This window comes from Mus caroli, unplaced genomic scaffold, assembly GCF_978045245.1.
Source record: "Mus caroli unplaced genomic scaffold, Mus_caroli_1 scaffold_9, whole genome shotgun sequence".
Taxonomy (NCBI): Eukaryota; Metazoa; Chordata; class Mammalia; order Rodentia; family Muridae; genus Mus; species Mus caroli.
Window position 1 is genome coordinate 4,870,984 of NW_028227264.1, and position 21,396 is coordinate 4,892,379.

Sequence of the window (21,396 nt, forward strand, 5' to 3'; positions counted from 1 at the left end):
GGATCTTGCACGTCCAACTCTACCAGCAAGAATGACGCTGCAACAGGATCCTTCTCCACACGTTTATTGGGAGAGCTTGATTGTAGAGGCGAAGAGGCCCCGAGCCCAGAACTGGTGCTGCTTATATAGGCCTAGGAGAGGCGTGTCTCACACCCGGATTGGTTATGCACTATGCCTCATTTGCATGTTCCTCATCTGATTGGCTACTCTCTCTCAGTATCTCACAGTACCTCATTAAAATACCTCATTTGCATGTCTCTCATCTGATTGGTTATTCTCTCAGTACCTCATTATCATACCTCATTTGCATGTCTCACATCTGATTGGTTATTCTCTTAGTACTTTGCAGAGCCTCATTATCATGCCGGGGCCAGGCAGTGTTTTGGTGAAAAACTTTACTGCATAAGCATTGGTCGTTTGCTCAAACTTATGCGTGGTGGCCAGCAGAAGCCTGCGCCACTCTGCAACTGAACATGCGGCTTCCCACACCCGGAATCATTAGTCCCACCCTGTTCTCTTCTGTCCAGCTAACTGGCTGATCAGTTTTTTTGTTAACCAATCAGGGGTGATGGGCAGCAATTTTTACATAACAGACCAGAGATATGCCATGTGTCTCAGTACCTCATTATCATACCTCATTTGCATGTCTCACATCTGATTGGTTATTCTCTTAGTACTTTGCAGAGCCTCATTATCATGCCATTGTGTTTGAACCTTGGGCCACAACCAGATGTCTGAATGCACAGTACCCCAACCCATCCTCCAACATCTATCCTGTTCAGTGGGGGCTGGAGCAATAGCTCAGTGTTCTGAGTTCTTCCTGCCCTTACACACCACTCGAGTGTGGTTCTCAGTGCCCAAGGCAGACAGCTCCAGCTGCAGGAGATCCAGTGCCCTCTTAGGCCTCAACAAGCATTTTTACTCATGTGCACAAACTCTCTCCTCCATGCAATAATTAAAAATAAAGCAATTCTTTTAAGAAAAAGTTTATTTTACAGTGAAACCATGTCACTATTATAAATCCTGGTGCATTCAAGGTAAGGGGTTTTGTACAAACACAAATCATGATACACTTCAGTGATTTTTATACTGTGTCATGTATGTGATATAAAGGCACATTGTACTGAGTAAAAAAAATAAGTGTTAAGTTCTCCAGCTTTTAAATTAGAATTTTATAAAGTGCTTCTTATAAAATCTTACAATAGTAATCAAATAGATACAGTTTCTGCAGCAAAGGCACCTGGGAGGTCTTGGCACTTGGCTTTGTCTCACTTCCCCTTTCAGTCTGGTTATTTCTCAGTCATCTTCTTTCCATTTAAACTTTCCTTAGTAATTCATCTTCTGAGCAGCCAGCCTGTGCACGGAGCCTCACACTGGAAAGGCCAACTGTAAAGGTCTTGGGAATTTGGCAATTTCTTTGTATAAATTGAATGATTTAAATAAAATGGTATTCAATGGGGCAGTAGAGTCCATGATTGGAGATGGTGCTTTAAATATCTGTTTTATCTGTAAGTTTCTGTGCTGTTTTCTCAGAGCCGTCTGGGTATAAGATGATAGGTACCGAGATCCCATTCATTTTATCCACCTGAAGAATTCCTCTGAAATGCAAGATAAGTCATTACTGCCAGCATCACAAATCTCCTCTACTAGGCTAATATATAACAATGCTTCTTCAGGCTACAGTCCTCCTTCCTGCTCATGAGCAAACACACTGAATGACTAGAAGGGAGCAGACCACTGCCTGGTCCTACATGAAGGAAACATAAGTCTTCAAGGCAAGAGCTGGTGTTGCCCTGGAAGGTGTAGGTCGGTGGAAGCAAAGCCCAGGCAGCTTTCCAGACTCTGTCCACAGACACAACCCTGACCACACAATGGGTTTCATCTTGAACCCAAGATCCTATGTTACCTTTTCCAGATTTCTCCCATTAAAACAGCACCTGAGGTCAGTTTCAAACCAATCCAGCTGACTGTATATGTGGTCAGGCTATGTGCTGTGATAACTTACTCTGTATGGCATAACAACAGCAGTTTTCAAGTTGTATCCTGCTCTAAGAGAGTCCATTTTATTATTCAATGCAGCAATTTGCTTCATCTTGGGTGCCAAACGCTGACACAGTGGCTCTCCCTCTTGCTCTGACAACACAGTCCCCATCAGCTGTTGAACCCAGGCCATGGTGCAAAGGCCGAGGACTGAATTAAATAAGTTTACTACCTTCTAACCTAGCAAATGGGCTTAAAACATAGTAGAGAAAGCAAGCCAGTGGTTACCAAGCACCCAGATCCAAGGATGATGCGGGCCCCTTCCCTGTGTCATGTATAAGCCAGCTGTGGTGGCTCACACCTAGAATCTCAACACTCAACTCAGGAGGCACAGGCTAGAGGGTCATTCATGAATCCAGAGCCAGCATGGTCTGCATATGAAGGCCCATCTAAAAACACCCAAACTGGGCTGGTGAGATGGCTCAGTGGGTAAGAGCACCCGACTGTTCTTCCGAAGGTCCAGAGTTCAAATCCCAGCAACCACATGGTGGCTCACAACCATCCGTAACGAGATCTGGCGCCCTCTTCTGGAATGTCTGAAGACAGCTACAGTGTACTTACATATAATAAATAAATAAATCTTTAAAAAAAAAAAAAAAAAAAAAAAAAAACACCCAAACTGAACAAGACAGCGAGCAGGGTACCTAAGACTGGATGGCAGCATCCACAAACTAAGCAGTCTTCAGGCCATCAGGGTTAACAGGTAACTGATGCTCCTAACCCTGTTCCTGCCCGACCAGACCTAATGGAACTGCCACTCCCAGGCCCTTTGAGTCTAGGGCCAGCACTGATATTGCCAGCGCAGCCAGTGTCTGAACAGTTAATGGACTGTACTGAAATCTAACAGTGGGCAGTGATTATACAGGCTCTCTGCCTCTTGCCCTTAGAATTCTGTGGCCACTTTAACTCTTTCTTAGCCATTCAGCAATGCACTTCATGACCTATGATGTGAAAGCTGAGAGTCAGAGTAATTAATGGAGTGGAATCAACAAACCTGTTTGCCAGTGGCTACAAGTATCAAATGAAATCAAGAACACTCAGGGTCTAGCCAGGCTTGCTGGCATACACCTATAATACCAGCACTTCAAAGGAGGAGGTAGGGGAATCAGAAGCCCAAGCCATCCTCAGCTACATCCTCAGACAAGTTCAGAGCCAGTCTGGGCCACATGAGACCCTATCCCTCACAAATGGTAAGAGAATGTTGGTGCCTTTCTGTCTTCCCCATGGTGCTGAGGGGAAGACCGCACTGGTCTTCTGATATCAACTAAACGGATACTCAGGAGTTGAGACTAGTTGGTGTGGGTCTCACTGGCTCCAATCACACAGTACTTCCTAGGTTTTCTGTTCATTCTCTGCTCTTAGGAGATCCAGCAAATCTCTGTTCATGGTTGCACCTCTGAGAGTACAGTGATCTCAAGTAGTACATAAATATATTTAGATTCCACTAAAATTAGAAAATAGGCTAGAAAAAGTGATTTTTTTCTCTCACTGTCTGACCCTAGCACTATATTTTGTACTATACAATACTTTCTACCACAGCATATAGTGAAGCCACCTCCTTTTTATAGTTAAGATCAATGATGGCTCGAGACTCTGGTACTTACTTGTTCTCACACACTGGGAAGAGCAGCTTTAACACTGCTATGACTCCTGCTGCTCCCAGAACTCCAACCACCATGACGTCCAGAAACATGAAGAGCACCGGGGCCACACTGCTCCAGAACCGACACAGCGCTTTTCTCAGTTTCTCCATCCACTGGCACATTACCTAGGAAACGGCTTGTGATTAGAAAGGCCTGTTCCACGAACTAAAACTTAAATTTCTGTTTTCTTTTTAGATGGGGGGAGGGGGGGCTCTCTTTGTGGAGCTGCATGCCTGCCTTGCCACTGGGAAATGGCTAGCATGCTCAGGGGCTTGGGGGTGAGCAGAACACAGTCTGTTGTGCTACCCCCTACAACAGTCCGAAATGAGGGTCCTTGGTCTGTGTTTTCTTGGGTGAGAAACACGGGGTCTAGGACAACTGCTGTGGTTCCCAGTCTCCTGTGTACCCAGGCACTGCTGGGTACAGCTGAGAGTTGGGAATGGGGGCCCCGTGGGTGTGTGCTTCCCTTCAGGACATTTACTTGGAGGGAAGGGGAAAGCTGAGCCTCTGATGGGGACGGAAACCAGTTTGGTTCCCAGTGAGTGCTGAGAGTCAGGAGGGGCCAAGAGAAAGAAGACCTCCTCCAGGAGATTTAGGCGTGGCTCTTTATGAGAAAGGCCCATGGTGATCCCTGAAGAAGGGGATGGTTCTTGCTTGTCTAAATTGTTTTGTTTGATGGCGAATGTGAATACACACACCTTACTCAGGGTAAACCAGGGATTGAATACCTTTTGTGGGAAGGAATGCCCAGGAAGGGAAGCTCATTGGCTGAAGACTGGGGACCTCATTAGCATGGAGAAGTCCAGGTTTTTATGCTACATGACTGACTGCTATGGACCTCTTAGTGGGGTGTCATGGTTACATGTTCCAGATCAGGTAGTTTGGTAGGCAGTTGGCTTTACTCCTGCCGTTCTTAATTCTGAGAGTTCCCTGGGGTCTGAGCCTGCTCAACCTTACCAGTTCTTCTATCTGGTGGCACACTCCACTTGCCCTCCATCAGACTGGGCTCATATAGAGACTCACCTGCCTCATCTCCCAAGTGCTCGGGCTAAAGGCATACATCACTGCCTGGCCTCTTGTGTAATGTTTCTGTGGGTTATTTACTAAGATGCCTAGCCAAATTTCTTAATGTTTTGGCTTTGGGTTGACAGAAACAACCTGTGTCTTGATTATAACAGTGGTTACATATGTGTCAAAAGTAACTCAAGAAAAGAAAGAAGGAGAGAAGGAGGGAGGGAGGGAGGGAGGGAGAGGGGGAGAGGGAGAGAGGGAGAGGGGGAGAGAGAGAGAGAGGGAGGGAGAGAGAGAGATAAGGAGAAGGAAGAAGAAAAAGCATGGTTTGGAGTAAGGTAAATAGCTCAGAAATGAGTGCTTCGCTCTCATTCTGCAGTGATGGGTGGGGCATATGTAATATGATAACAAAACTGTATTTTAAAATGCACCTAAATAAACTTTTACAATTTAAAAATGTATCTTCCCGAAACACAGGCAGGCAGGTGTTCGCACGTGCACACATACACACACGCGCGCACACACACACACATCAAGGGAATGTTAATGCTGACTGACTAGTAGACAGGCCTGTCCACTCTTACAGGTAAAGGACAAGGAAGGGAAGAAACAAGCCCCACAGCTTTTAGAATGGGGTGGTCCACTGGTGAATACATGCATGGGCAGTGGTGGGCTGGACTATGAAGACAGTCCCTTTGAGGTTGACCTTTTGGGGGATGCCATGGTGCACACTGCCCCACTAACCTAGAATCCAGCAACCCCAAATCAAGAGTTTTGACCTTCAGTGGGGACTACTGCATAGACCTTACCCATTCAGGGGCAGACATACTAGGACACTCCCTGAACTATAGCTGTAAAGGTCATGTGTGATATAAATGTTCTTAGTCGGTACTGATGTAGCTTCACGTGGAACACTAATGACAGCGTGATGAAATATTTTACAGTACATGATAGAGTAAGCACAGGTTAACCGAAGAGATAAGTTAAAGAGGTTAAGGATTGAGCCAGGGATACATAACTAGTAAATGGCAGGTCACATTTTAATCCTAAACAGCATGCTCCAAATGTAGCATTTCACAGCACTCAATCACTGCGTTCCCGGGAACCTGAGCGCACACTGCACCTGTGCATACACAGGCGAGGGCTAAATGATTAAAAACTCGGGCATGACATGAGAATGAGCTTTGGAACTGAAGATTCCCAACTAATGAAGTCCATGCCGTGCTAATCAGAACCTGACACTATCATTTGATAAAGCTTCCAGAGGGAGACAGGAACACTATGAATACCACAGTAGGATTAAGATAATAGCCGGGCGGTGGTGGGACACACCTTTAATCCCAGCACTCGGGAGGCAGAGGCAGGAGGATTTCTAAGTTCCAGGCCAGCCTGGTCTACAGAGTGAGTTCCAGGACAGCCAGGGCTACACAGAGAAACCCTGTCTCGGAAAAAACAAAAACAAAAAAACAACAAAAAAAAGACCTAGCCAGTGCGATAGCTCAGTGAGAAAGCTGTGCTCAAGCCTCGTGACCTGAATGTGGTTGCTGGGATAAACAGGCAAAGGAGGAGCAAAGTCCTGACAGTTGTCCCTGTGACATGCACAGCACACACATGCCTATGTGCATACACACAGAATACATAAATGTTTCAAAAATAAAATCAACCCCAAGTGAGCCAAGCATGGTGACTCCCATCAACAGAACCAACACTCAGGAGATAAAGACAGGAGGTTTTGCTAGGAGTTCAGCCTAGGCTACAGTCTTTAATAACAACATCAAAACCAAACACATCCATCATTAAACGTGATTAGCTGTTTTGTCTTTATGTTTTCTACTTCATTCTAAAGGATACATTTATCTTCATCATAACCATAACTGCTTCTGGCAGCACAGCAAAAAAATACCACCAAGTATTTGAATTACCTTGTATGAAGATGGAGGCTCTGCTCTAAGAGGAGTCTCAGGCAACTTGCCAGGTAAAGCATTTCCATCCACAGTGGTTTCCACATTCCCCATGAGGTAGTGGCTGGTGGTCTGCAGTGAGCTAACAGTTCCTACTGAAGAGGGAGAAGTAAGTTAGCAAACTGCAGGAGCAGCTGGCCTCTGCTACAAGCCCTGCCAGAGCACAGCAGTAATAGCTGTGAATACGGCACTAACATGCATTTCGCTGTGACAGAATAAGAATTTTATTTACTGAGTTACTACCAGGAAGAAAGACGAACTCAGACCACTATAAGGGGCTACAAAAATTACTGTTTTATCACACAGAAAAGCTACATTTTCAGTTCTGCCAGGCGTGGTGGCTCAGTTCTATAACCCTAGACTTGGGAAACAGGAGCAAATTCAAGAAGTTCAGTTCTCAGCTGCCATGCTGGAACTCCAGCTCTAGGCTCTGATTCTGTTCTGGCCTCTTGGGGTATCCATGTATCCATACACACATACACACACACAAACACACACACACACTTTTCTTTTTAAGTATATAAAGCAAACTAATTTTATTAACATTTTAAATGTTTTTTTTTTAAAATACCTTTTTTGGAAAAGTCAGGAAGCGTGAATAAAATGTCACTGTCTCGAGAAATAGAATAAAGCATGCTTTCTTCCAAAGGAAGGAAATAGCTTGAATATCTGAGTACTCTCTGGTTCTTAACTAAAATGTCAATTTCTGTAACATTCTTTTGTTGAGCCTATAAAAGAAAAAATAAGTACGATTTACTTTAAATAATGCCCTAGAGTTTAAAAGTGCACTTCCCTCCTTTATTTCCTAACTAAGAAATTCATCCTTCTTCCTCCCTCCCAGTCCTACTGTGTCCTACTGTGTGGTATTTACAGCTTCAGCTGCAGCTTCACTTCATTCACACAGCGCTGAAGAGATGGCAACAGAATTACCAACACCACCAAGTGCCTTCTCTTTCTGTCTGCAGATGCTTGGCACATTTCAGAAGACAAAAAGGAGTACGAATGTCAGATTTGTTATGTGATGAGACAGTTTTAGGGTACTGTGATGGTTTGAAAGAGAATGGCCCCCACAGGCTGTTTGAATGATTTGTCCCCAGTTAGTGGAATTATTTGGAAAGGATTAGGAGGCATGGATTAGGATGTAGCTCTTAGCTCCTTCTCTAGGCTCCATGTCTGCCTGCTTACTGCCATGTGTCCCACCATGATGATAAAGGACTAGCCCTCTGAAACCATAAGCCAGTCAAATAAATGTTTTCTTCTTCGGTAAGTTGCACTGGTCATGGTGTCCTTTCACAGCAACAGGAAAGACAGACAAGCACCTTCTTGCTCATCGTTTCAGAAACAAAAGCACCAACATTTGCACACAACAGAAATTGAATGTCTAGTTAGCAAGCACAGTGTCTTACTTGTCTCCCGTCAATCTCCACAACCTCTCCTTGGATGACAATCAGCTGGGAGCTGGCACTGTATGTCACAGGCTTCTCGAGAACTAAGATCCTCACAGTGACAATTCCAAAATAGTGTTTCTCCTCCAACTTTTCCAGATTTTCACTCTTCACTATTAAACAAACAAAAAACAAAAGTAGGGAGATTTTGTACAAAAATTGCCATGATAGCAGTTACTGTATTTGATGATTTCTGTGACATGGACTTGGAATAAGACCATGGCAAATGTGTTTTACTGGCTTCCTCTGTCCTTGACCTTCCCAGTCTCAGATTTATAAAAGCAGAGATGAGCTGGCAAGTCCTTCCAGTGGCATCCAGCCATTGGATAAAGAAACGCTTGCTGGTCTGCAGTCAGAATGTGCCACGTTGCAGTGGCTGCTCGGGTTTCAGTGTTTGCCAGTGAGGAGCAACACAGTGCACGTGGACAGCAAGCTCCGCTCCAGGGAGTCAGTCTCACTCTCACAAAGCCAGCAGTCAGCGGAGGGCACACATGCAAGCCTTTACTTTTTACTTCTTTTCTTCATTCTCTGAATCTAGTAAGTGGCTTTTTATAGCTGGACAGATCAGGGATGGGGAAAGGGAGAGAGGTCTAGCCCTCTGTAATGGTGATGGGGAAAGATCTGAACATATTTTATTGTATACATGTATGGAATTCTCAAAGATAAAGAAAACATTTTAAACGAGAAAGCGGCCAGGAATAGAGGTACACACCTCTAATCCCAGCACTTGGGCAGCTGAGGCAGCATGTGGCTAGCCAGGGCTGCATAACAAGACTTTCTCCAAACAGCAAATTAAGGGACTAGAGAGCTGGTCCATCCATTGCGAGAGCTTACTAGCCTATCAGAGGGCCTGAGTTCAGAACCCAGCATGTGCAGCAGACATCTTACAAACAGCTGTAATAGGATCAAATGCTCCCTTCTAACCTCTGTGGGCACCTGCACAGACAATCTTTAAAACACTTGTAAAGAGGTACACACTGATCAATTTGCCACAACATGAACATTTAGTTGTTGTCTACCAAATATGAGGACTACTTGTCAAAAAGAACACAGATACACATTCCTAAATGCACACCTAGGGGCTTAAACTCATTGTGAGCTGTTAAAGGGCTGTTCCTTTGATCTAGAACACTGGATACCAATTCATTAGCTACTTAGTATTGTCAGTCACCTCACTCAGATTTTCCTCAGGCTCTAGCCATAGCATGCTCACAGTAATTTGGGGCATGTGGCCATGATGTAATTGTGATTAGTGCCCTCTGGGCTTCAGTGCTGTCAGCCCTGAGTTCTCTGGTACTGTCAACCAGCTCTCCTTCAGCCAGACACCTCAGCATCCCTCTTATTGTCTAAGTGGTTTTGTTGTGCTTACTGTGGTGCTGAGGATGGAACCCAGGGAGGGCAGTTCACTTGTTAGGCAAATATCTACCACTGAGCTCTGTCTTCAGCACCTCTCTGAGCTGGGGCAGGAGGCGGGCATCTTCCCTCACTAAGTTATCCAGACCCAGTGATTCTCCTACCTAGGCCAAGCCAGGAGCTAGGACTATGGAAACACAAATCTGCATGTCACTGGCTTAATAAATCAGTGTTTTAGTCCTATTTACTTACTAGTGTCCCTCCCAGCCTGGTCAGCATGTCTAAGCCCACAGCCTGGGGCACAGGAGAAATACAACACAGAGGTACTCTCATACCCTACCGTAGAATAAATTCACAACAGCAAAATCCACTGGTGCTGACTTCCTCCTCACTGCAGTCATCAGCTTTGAAAGAATTTTCTCAGTGATGCTTGCTTCCAGGCATGAATGAACAACCCTGCTTAACTCGCCACCTCAGTGCCAGACAGGCCCAGTCATGACTTCTCACGAGGCACAGAGCACGAGTGACATCTCCCATGTCCTTTATGTTACTCAAATAAAATTATACAGTCCAACAAACACTATTCGATTCTTTAAATAACCAAAACCCTTGAGGTTTAAAAAGAAAAGCAGGGGCTTTTCTTAAGAGCACCTGCTGCTCTCGCAGAGGACCTGGGATCAGTTCTCAGAACCCATACAGTGGCTCACAACTGCTAACCACTCCTATTCCAGAGGATCCAACATCCTCTCTGGCCTTCTTGGGTACCAGGTACACATATGGTACAGCTATGTATGCAGAGAAAACACCATGCACATAAAAAGAAATGAGTCTTTAAAAAGAAGAGCATTTTGTTGACAGATGAGTAAGAGCAATAAAGGAGGAGCCGCACATACAATTACTATCTATCTTCTACAACCGGGATGAATGAGAACGAGGATTCTCCAGCTGGCTAGCCCACACCTATGCCCACAGTTACACTTCTAACCTACCAGCAACTAAAGGCCAGGCCCAGGAAGGAACAAGTAAACCGCATCTCAATAATCAACTGGTTTTAAATGCCTTAGCTATAGAAACAATGTATCACTTTAAGGTCACACGTCACAGCAGAACTAATTTAGTATTATTAAAGACACAGCAATGTTGGAAACAATTCAATAGTACTCACCCATCAAAGTCTGGCAGCGTATTCGGGTTACACCACTATTTACAGGTAAGTCATTTACATATACCTGCCCACGCTCATAGGTTATGTTAAGAACAACCTTGAAATAAAGCAGCATATACATTAATTTCAATGGTTTATAAATGACCACAAAGTCTTCATATCAAATACAGCATCTAACTATGTGTGTAGCAGGTGTTATAGTTTGAATGTGCTTGCCCCTCAAAGACCCATGTGTTGGGAGCTTGGTCTCTCTCTAAGCGGCGATGTTTGGGGGAGGGGGGCCCTCTAAGATACAAAGCTTAGTGGTAGATGTCTAATCCCTAGAACAATGTCTTCAAAGGCACTGTGAGACCCCAGTCTCTCTTATCTGGTATCTGGCAAAATAAATTTGTTCTCCTGTTAGCTCCTATCACTATGGTACCATTTGCCATAAGACCAAAGACAACCAACACCAGCACTATGTTCTTGAGCCTCTGTAACTAAGCTAAAAGAAAACATCAAAAGCCCTTTTGGTTTTGTTTAGGGCTTTTGTTTTGTTTGATTTGTTTTTTTTTAAAGTTATATATTTTTATTTTATTTGTATAGATGCTTTGCCTGCATGCGTGTCTGTGCACCATGTGTGTAGTGCCTAAGAGGAAAACAGGGTGCTGGTCCCCTGGAAGTGAAGATACATGTTGAAGGCTACGCTGATCTAAGGCTTTCCCTGAGGCCCTGATGTATAGCAGAAACATGCTTCTACACTGTCTCTAAACCTGAGCCTGCGTGGCAGAGTCAGGATGGCCTGGAGCCAAGACCTTGGGACAGCTACAGATTCTGATCTTTGAGAACCCGACAGGTCCCACCCTAAGGGGCTACGCTGTGTGTCCCAACCCCATCCTCTGACACCCTTGAGACATCCAGCATCCCCCTTGTGTAGAACTGCTTGGATCACTTCCTGCTGACTTATCCCCACAGTACGGCAGGCTTTTACTGACACAGTACCATGTTTCCCATAAAACAGACACTGTATATCGTAAGCTTGCTTGACATAAGACATAGCTTATGCAAGCCCCCTGATCCCAACTTTTCTATCTTCTTTATCTTCTCATCCCCTCAGAAGCCTGTCACTGGAGATTGACCTGCTGGTCTAGGTCAGCTATAGACGGTTATAAACTGCCATTTGGGGACGTTGGGAATCCAACCTGGATCTTCTACAAGAGCAGTCACTGCTCTTAACCACTGAGCCATCCTTCCAGTCCTTGGTTTTGGGTTTCTTAAGACAGTCTCCCTACTTAAGAAGCACAGGCTGACTTTAATTTGAGGTAAGGCCTTTCTGCCTCAGCCTCCAAAGTGCTGGGATTACAGGAATGAAGTGCTACACCTAGCCTCATTAGCAAAGCCTCATATAGCCTGACATAGATTTCATGTATTTATATATAGTAGCCTGCCTTGGGCATTCCAATGTAATAACAGAAAATGGACTAATACAATCAGTAAAACTTTCTGGCTAAATATTATAGTAAAAATACAATCCAAAGAAGACAAACCTGTTCTTCAGACACTTCCCCACTCTTGCTCAGGGTAGTTACATTGATTTGGATGCCATTCTACAAAACAAAGGTATAGGTTGGACAGATACTCACTTTACATACTGAAAATAAACTGACTGTGCGGGCAAGTTCAAATATTTCTTGGATTCACAAGTGATGATGAAGAATCTCCAAAATTCTAAAAGAGAGGAAATAAGTCCACATCTCTATAAGTTTACAATCACCCAGTACTTCTTTGGTCTCCTGGTGCTTGTCCGCACAGTTGCTATTTTTACCCAGAAGCAATTGCGGCTCACCTACAATTTCATAACAAGTGTGCTTAAGAGTTACAAGGTTGTTGCTGCTGCTTTGTGATTTCTGTATTCAAAAGAGTTCTAGCATAATTCTAAAACATTACAAGCAGAATGAAGAGCTGGAGATGGCTCAAGAGTTATAAAAGCACTTGTTGCAAAACAGGACCGTGGGGAACACTGAATCCACACAAGGTTATTCTGTGACCTCCATCGGTGTACGTCCCGATCCAACACCACACATACATAACAAGTAAAGTTTTAAACATAACAAGTGACATTTATCATGACAGTCACTTCTCTCTTTAGTGTGTTCCTACCAAATAAGTTTCTTGTCATTTGGGGAAAACTCGAATTTTATAATCTCTAAACTTTCTCCTACTATACTGAAGGCCAGTGTGGCAACAAGAGTAAAACATGGGCAGGCATTTTGCAATGGCAGGGTTCTCACAGTAAGCCAGGAATCTGAAAGACTTGTCAGACCTTAGAGCGGTTGAATCTCGTTCCCCTGGGATGTTGAAGCTCATCTCCGACCCATCACGCAGGAAAGGACCGCTCCTCCTCCCCCCACCCCCACGACCACACACACACACACACACACACACACACAATAAAAAGCCCATCCGGGAGGGGATAAACCTTCAGCCTCCCTCAGTCGCTAGCCCGAGTGGCCCCGCGACCAGGAAAGGCACTCCCTCCTGGTCGCGGCCGAGCAGACACAGGTGGCCTGGAAAATTGCTAATTGGGCAACACAAACATCTCCAGGGCCCAGGGCCGGGCCCTAACCCAGGAAGGAGCCATTACAAACGACCGAAGTCACTAGCGATCACGCATTTTCGACAGCAAAGCCTGGCAGGATCCGAACCGAAGCTAGAGCCGCTACGAAACTCAAGTTCGATGGCCGCAGTTTTGACCACACTTTCAAGGACGCCTGCGCGCCTTCCTTGCGTTCCCCTTCGGGGGACCCACCCCGCCCGGCATCCCGGAAAGCCCCACCTTTCTCTCCCGGCGGCCAGACCCGGTCCAGCCCCGCACTCTCGGCTGTCCACCTGCGGGAGGGGGCAGCGTCACCCCGCCCGTCCTCCCGGAGGTCCCGGCAGAGGAGCGGCCTGTTGCGGCCGCCCAGCCCTACCTGCGGGGCTGTGGACGGCGGCCTGGGCGCGTTGGTGGTCAGCCATCCCGCGGCTGGCAGCGCCATGAACAGCAACAGCGGGACGGACAGCGGCGCCGACAGGCCGCCCTCCATCTTGGACAACACCGGCGCGGAGAGGCGGGAGGTGAGGGCGTGGCGGTCCGGGGCGAGGCGGGGCCTAGGGGAGAGGAGGGACAGAAGGGCGGGGCCGACCCCTCCCAAATGGGGCGGGTCGACCGAGCTGCTGGGGTTTCGCAGGCCTTTGACGTCTATGGGCGGAGCCAACTTTGTGAGCGTCCTCCGGGCGTTTGGGATGAGAAAGGGATTTTCTCCAAACAAGTGCGATTCTTTATGAAGCCTTTACTTTTGGAGTGTGATTTTGTTTTCTCTTTCGAAACAGGATCTCGAAACAGTAGCCTAGGCTAGCTTTGAACTACTTACTGATCCTGCTGGAATTACAGAAGTGTGCCACCCTCTCACCTCAACCTTGATGGTACTTTTTCATTAATATCAATATGTTGATATACTTACAAAAATGAAAGCACAACTAGTGTCTTATAAACTGTCAGGAATGAAAAATAAAAATTTAGCACTTGGAGAGGTACCTGCTTTTTCACTGGTTCTCACTATGCAGCCCCAGAACCCTCTATCTACACCAACCTGACATTCAACTTGTGACAATTCTCCTGCCTCTGCCTACTGAGTGTTGAGATTACAGGCAAACACCACCATTCCTACTGACTCATAAGTTGCCACCTCTGGCTACAGGTGAGACTTTTTGTTTTTGTTTTTGTTTGTTTGTTTTTTGAGACAGGGTTTCTCTGTATAGCCCTGGCTGTCCTGGAACTCACTTTGTAGACCAGGCTGGCCTCGAACTCAAAAATCCACCTGCCTCTGCCTCCCAAGTGCTGGGATTAAAGGCGTGCGCCACCACTGCCCGGCCATGTGAGACTTTCTTAAGAAGTTTATGAAGTACTGGGCCTCCTTACAGCCCCAAGTATCTGATTAGATTGCACTAGAGCTGGGAAACTGATAATTTGTCATGGGTCAGGGCTGAGGACCTGGCCCTTACCTTAAATGTCACACTGTACTTTTAGCGTCGAGAGAAAATGCCACCAAATGAAGCCCGGTTCACATGTCTCCACATCCTGCTCCATTACTTTCCTAACCTATGAAATGAAGTTGTAGACCTTTCTTTGACCTGTTAATTTTTAAAAATTTATGTAAATGTGTTGTAAACCACCATGTGGGTGCTGAGAGTCAAACCCTAGTCCTTTGTAAGAGCAATTAGGGGCCTTAACCGCTGAGCCACCTCTCCAAACCCTTTTTCTAACCCTTTAGCTTGTATTTATTGTGGAGCAAGGTGTCATGTGGACGTGAGAGGACAACATCCGGGGGCCAGTTCTCAGCTTCTGCCATGTGGCTTACAGGGATCCAACTCAGGTCGTGAGGCCAGCTGGAAAACAATTCTGTCCTAATCGCACTGAACTTCAGGGAGGGACTGGAGCATATTGACTGGGGAAGAGTAGGAGACCGGGCTCCAGCCAGGAGGCTACTGAGAAGCCCTCAGCCATGGTGATTTCCCACCATTGCCCTGGGGTCCCCAAACTTCTGTTACTAACCCCTCACATGCGTAAGCCCAATAAACCCAAGGATTTCCTGGGCGAATGCTGGTGGGATTATATTTTGGCTTGTCATAGACCTTAGAAGTAGGGGTAGATGCTCACAGCTCCCCCGGGGAAGGAGTTTTCTTAATACAGGATTGCATACTGATTGACACATAGTTGTATGTATGGCCTGTTAGGTAGAATAAGAAATTTATTTAGGGGGCTGGTGAGACAGCTCAGTGGTTAAGAGCACCGACTGCTCTTCCAAAGGTCCTGAGTTCAAATCCCAACAACCACATGATGGCTCACAACCATCTGTACAGCTACAGTGCACTCATATACATAAAATAAATAAATAAATCTTTTTAAAAAGAAATTTATTTAGTTTTTCTTTGCAATAAAACCTTTGCCATAGAAAGGATTTTTTTTTCAGCTTTCGAAGCCATTTTCTCCTACTACCTCTGCCATATGCCTTACTTCTAGGCTACAGTAAACTGCTAGGTAGCTCTCAGACATTAGTAGGCTTTTAGGTCATTAAGGATGGGTCCCCGCCTTCATAATCGGCAGCTTGTAAATCCAGGAGATGAAATTGCTGAACTGTAACTACTGGTTGAATGCATGAGCTCTGCCTGGAGACACTGTAGCAGTCTAGAATATTACTGTTTAGCTGGGGGCTTCCTGGTAAGTCACAGACACATCACTGTCCCCATCCTTAGCAATGAATCCACCTCTCCCTTGGTACAGTGCTTCAGAGCCCTGGGTTCATTCCCAGCATTGACTGTGGGCTCATCAAGATGGTGAAGCTGATAAAGGCTCTTGCTGCCAAGCCTGAAAACCTGACTTTAGCCCTTGGAAGCCCACATGATAGAAGGAGAGAACCAACTCTTTGTGAGTTATCCTCTGATGTTCACATACCCACTGTGGTACAAGTGTGTACACACCACACACACACACACACACGTAAATAAATAAAAGCAAAACCCAAAACCTGCGTGTGATACAGGAATATAATTCCCATCAGCTCAAGGTCATTGTTGGTTACATGAAAACTTGTCTCAAAAAAGAAAAAAAAAAAAAAAACTTGAGTTAACCAAAATGGGCCTATCAATTACCTGGACAGGAAAACCATCCCTCAGGAAAGCTATCTCTCTGGTCTTTATCCACCCTCATCCTTTGAGAGTGTTTCCTTTGCGGTGGTTCCTTGTCCACTTGTCAACCTTGAGAGTGCCCCACTTTACCTTGCAATATCTCTACACGACATTTGTGTGTCTTGGAATTCTTTTTGACAGAGGTAACATGGGCAAAGAGGAGACTAGGATGACATTCGCCATAACAAACCTAAGAAGGACTCGTTAAATGTTCACAGTGTTACTGTGTAGCCCTGGCTGTTCTAGAATTCACTCTACAGACCAGGTTGGCTTTGAACTCACAGACATCCACATGCCTCTGTCTCCCAAGTGCTGGGATCAAAGGTGTGTACCACCACAGCCCAGAAAATGTTCACTTTTTAGCTAAGTTCTCAACCACTATGAGGTACTGTACATCAGTACTAACTCATAGGTGGATTCTATAATGAAGCCCTACTTACTTCTATGGTCATCTAAAACTACTGGCTAGTTCACTCTGTGATAAACTTCTGGAATTAAAAATGAGTCTAGAGAACTAGAGAGATGGCTCAGCAGTTAAGAGTGCTTGTTGCTCTTCCAACAACTGACTGGAATTCAGTTCCGAGGGCCCAATGTAGGTGGCTCACAACACCTGTAGTTTTAGTTCCAAAGGTTGTAAGGCCTTCTGACTAACACATGCAAACACAGACACACACAAATAAATATATAAAAAAATAATAATCCAAGTTCAGAAAAAGACAGGCGTGGAGTGTAGAATATATAGAATATATGCAAAAGGTCCCAAAGCACGTGTGTGTGACAAGGTGGTAGGGAGATAAGGCTGCTTGTTTTGCAAGAGAGCTCTTCCTAGTATCAGACAGTAGTCCATTCTTTATTTCACTGTCTCTGCTCGTGGCATGAGCTCCGGGAAGGAGCAGCCAAACTTTAAAGCATGGAGCCAGCTCAAATAGATTCTCCTTGGCACTTATTCTTTGGACAAAGGAAAAAAAAGCCAAGTAGTTATGGCTGATGAAGAGCAACTTTATCATCTGTCTGACACTGCTTTCTTTGGGCCGCTTTCTATTACATGCACACATGAATCCCATAATCTGAAAAAATAAAATTACACAACCATGATGAGCTCACAGTCCCCCAACTGTGACTATTCCTCGGTAAAAGGTTCTGCTCACTTTCTATTCAGAAGGAAATGGTTTCCTCCACTGACTTTGACATTCATATGCAAAATCAAGAATTAACTTGGCAGTTGCTTATGAATAATAAACCCATCAGTATTAATGCAGTACATACTTTGATCTTATTTTGAGTCAGCTCATGTCAACTGGATTTATTTGAGCACAAAACTCATCCAAGGGTTCAATTTACCTAATATCCAGCCAGTTTGATTATGTGCACATTTGGTGCATTCTGATATTTGAGGCAGAACATAGTTTGAAACATCTAATAGCTTAGAAAGTGAAGTATGTAAGACACAGAATAGACCTCTAATTGATCATTAATAATCTTTGAAACCCAAATATGAATCCATCTGCCTCCTAAGTAACTCCTTATTTCACTGTTATTTCCATTATTTTCATGATCAAAGTTTGAGTTTGCTGTTTTCTGTGATGCAAAGCATTCTTGCCAGCAAAGGGAAATCTGGGGAATATTGTGCCTGGATGCAATTTTTGGGACAGAGTGAGTCACAGGGCTTTCCGTCACACATCTTACTTGGTGTTTTCCAGAATTAGCCAACTACATATTTTTATACTTCCCAAAGATTCCCAGAAGAGTCCCAAGTGGGAGAACAAACAAAGCCACATATTTTGTTGTTAAATAGTATTATGTCAACCTGACACAAGCTAACGTCACCTGAGAGGAGGGTCCCTCAATTAAGAAAATTCTTCCATAAAATGGGGCTGTACTGTAGGGCATTTTCTTAATTCCTGATTGATAGGGAAGGGCCAACCAATTGTAGGAGGGGCTGTCTCTGGGCTGGTGGCCCTGGGTTTTTATAAGAAATCAGGCTGAGACTGCACACATGAGAGAAAGCACAGCAGGAAGCAGCACCTCTCCAAGGCCTCTGCATCAGCTCCTACCTCTAAGGTTCCCACCCTGGCTTAACTCCCTCAGTAATGAACTATAGATGGAAGGCATAAGCCAAATAAACCCTTTCCTCTCCAACTTGCTTTGGTCATGGTGCTTTGTCATGGGCAATCAAATCTTACCTCATTTTTCTACATTTTTGTTGTTCTTGTGTCTATGGTGTGAGTGTGAGAGTGTGTGTGTGTGTGTCTGTCTGTCTGTCAGTCTGTCCCATCACAGACACACACACACACACACACACACACACACACATAGATAAATAGTTTTTAAGAGATGGTAGTCACATAGTGAGCCTCCTTCAAAACTACAACAAAAATAAAATAGCAGTCACAGTACAATTAGGAACACATGAACACAAAGCTACACAATGTTAGCACCATTAACAATTCTAGTTTGCAGGAGACCAGCTTTATCAAGCATTTTTCTAAGTTTCGCATTTTAGAAGACTTATATACAAAAAGAAACATAAATATACTACATACAAAAGAACCCACAATTTTCACCGAAGCCACACTGGTGCTTTTAAAAAGTGTTTTTATTAGTATCTACTAACTATGCACAAGTTTCATTATCAACCTTTCATATGTATACACAATGTATTTCAATCATATTCACCCGCCCATTGCCCTCTCGCTCCCTTCCCACCAATAGCCTTCCTCTTCCCAACTCCTGCCTTTTCATCTGTCTCTCAGATGGGGTTTATTAGGGTTGTAAATGGACATGGGTGAGTTTCTTTACAGGGGCATGGACCCGTTACCACTGAAGGAAATGTCTCTTTCTCCCATCAATCATTAACTACATGTAAATCCTCAAGGAGAGGTGGAGCCCTGTGAACCCTTCCCTTTTATGACAAGAGTGTTTATGGGCCCAGACTTGTGCAAATAATCACAGTTACTGTGGGCTCAGCAATGCCTCAGCCACATCATGCCTGAAAGACAGCATTCCACACTGCTCCCTCACCTCTTCCTCCAGCTCTTACATCCCTTCTGCACCCTACTTCTCCAGTGTTCCTGAGCCTTGGAGATGTCTCTCTTAAGCTTATTTTTGTTGTATCCCATAGGTTTTGGCATGTTCTATTCTCATTTTCATTCAACACTAGGAATTTAAAATTTTTTATCCTTAGTTTTTTTTTTAGCATTCATGTTCAATAGTGTTAATATCTACTTTGTGTACTTTCTTTAGTTTCTGTTGCTTTCTAGCTTTTATTCCATTATGGTCAAATAGATTACAAAAGGTTATCTCAAATTTTCTGTACTTGTTGAGACTTGACTTTTGTCCTAATATATGATTTATCTATTTTAAAGATAGTTCTACACGCTCCTGAGAAATGTATTCTGTAGTGTGTGGATGGATGTTCTAATCTGTTAAGCCTATTTGATTTATGATGTCATCTAACTCCAGGGTTTTTAGCTTTTTCATACATATAACCTGTCTATTGGTGATAACGTAGGGTTAAGTCTGACTCTATCTAGCAGTGTTTGCTTCATGTTTGGTTCACATGTTCAGTGCATTTGTTTAGAATTGTAATGTCTAAACCATGTCCCCATAATCAGTATGAAGTGAGTTCCTTTGTCTCTTCTGATTTGAAGATTACTTTGTCAGATATAGAATAGCAAAGTCTACTTTCTCCCAGTTCCATTTGCTTTGAATACCTTTCCTCCATCCTTCTGCTCTAAGACAAATTCTGTCTTTGATGAAGGTGTGGTTTTTGGAGGCAGCAAATGGGAGATGTGCTGAGATTAAAGGTGTGGACCACTATCACCTGGCTTTTGTTTTTAAACACAAATCTGCAAGCCTTTCTCTTTCTGATTGGCAAATTGAGACCCAGATATTCAGAAAAGGGGTGTATTAATCCCTGCTACTTTGTTGTCTTTATGAAGTGCTGTTTCCTTGATCCTCATTTGTTTATCTACTGTTCTAACATCTTTTACTTTTCTCTCCTGTATCCTCTTCATGTGTATATCATTACCCACAGGTTCAAGAGTTCCTCTCACAGTATCCTCTGTAGGGCCAGCTGGCTTTGTGCTCATAAATTCCTTCAGCCTGTTTTTGTTTGTTCGTTCAATCATGGAATGTTTCTGTGACTCTCAATCAATTATAACATAGTTTTCTGGGGAATAGTAGTCTGCGTTGGCAGCCACAGTCTCTCAGAACTTGAAATACATTCTGTACCTTTGGGACTTTTTAATGTTTCTGTAGATAACTATTATTCTACAAAGCTTCCTTTTATACATGTCTCAGTGTTTTTCTCTCCTGCAGCTCAATACACTTCCTTTGTTTTGTATATTTGGTGTTTTAACCATAATATGATGAAAATTTCTTTTCTGATCCTATTTCTTGAGTGTGGGTATGGCTCTTTCCTTACATTTGGGACACTTTTTGCTATAATTATTTTCAGACTTTCTCTTTATTAAATTCCATTTCACATATTGAGTCTCTTTCCTCACTGAGCTGTATATTTATTCTCTTGTAGTTCATTTCGATTATGCATGCCCATGCTGTCTTTGAACACATATATCATCACTCTTTGAATTTCTTCTAAACTAGTCCCACTGCGTGTCAACACCCTGGGACTGGTATTTTTGAGAGAAGTCATACTGCCTTTTTCATTTTACTTGTGTTTTTTTCAGAGACTTGTGGGTCTCTGGCAAATGTCATGGCTGGCAGAGAGAGAGTCTGTATGCAGCAAGAAGGAAAGCCAGCTCAACATGACTTACTTAGTTGGTGTTGGTTCATACTTCTATAGTCTGATACCAAGCAGTTTGTTTTAGATATATTTAAGTATGTCACAATTTGAGAAAAACATGTTTTCTGATAACCGTTGTTTCAATTCTGTGTGTACAATAAAGCTTTCGGTGTAATTTCATTGAAATTCTTTTGCAAAGTACATGTGACCTCTACCATGAAGATGGGTTCTATAGCTTGAGTACCTAGGATCTGGCTTGGTCTCAGTCCTACAGATGTTTAGAGGGCACTAAGCTATAAAGTACATGTGACATCTCTTCTAAGGA

At 44.0% G+C, this 21,396-nt stretch overlaps 1 protein-coding gene across 2 annotated transcripts; it reads right to left on the reverse strand.

Moving 5' to 3' along the window:
• Positions 1-970: 970 nt before the first annotated feature.
• Positions 971-13,725, reverse strand: Ginm1 (glycosylated integral membrane protein 1). Of its 2 annotated transcripts, none has more exons than XM_029482851.2 (8): positions 13,570-13,725; positions 12,145-12,204; positions 10,619-10,715; positions 8,062-8,213; positions 7,227-7,383; positions 6,617-6,747; positions 3,645-3,808; positions 971-1,598 (listed from the first exon to the last, which is right to left on the reverse strand). In XM_029482851.2, exons 1-8 carry the CDS (start codon positions 13,681-13,683, stop codon positions 1,490-1,492), a joined length of 984 nt encoding a protein of 327 aa, XP_029338711.1. In that variant the 5' UTR covers positions 13,684-13,725; the 3' UTR covers positions 971-1,489. The 2 variants fall into 2 exon arrangements, with proteins under 2 accessions (XP_029338711.1, XP_021030042.1); XM_021174383.3 differs by having other exon boundaries at positions 6,617-6,750; positions 13,570-13,724.
• Between the last annotated feature and the right edge of the window lie 7,671 nt (positions 13,726-21,396).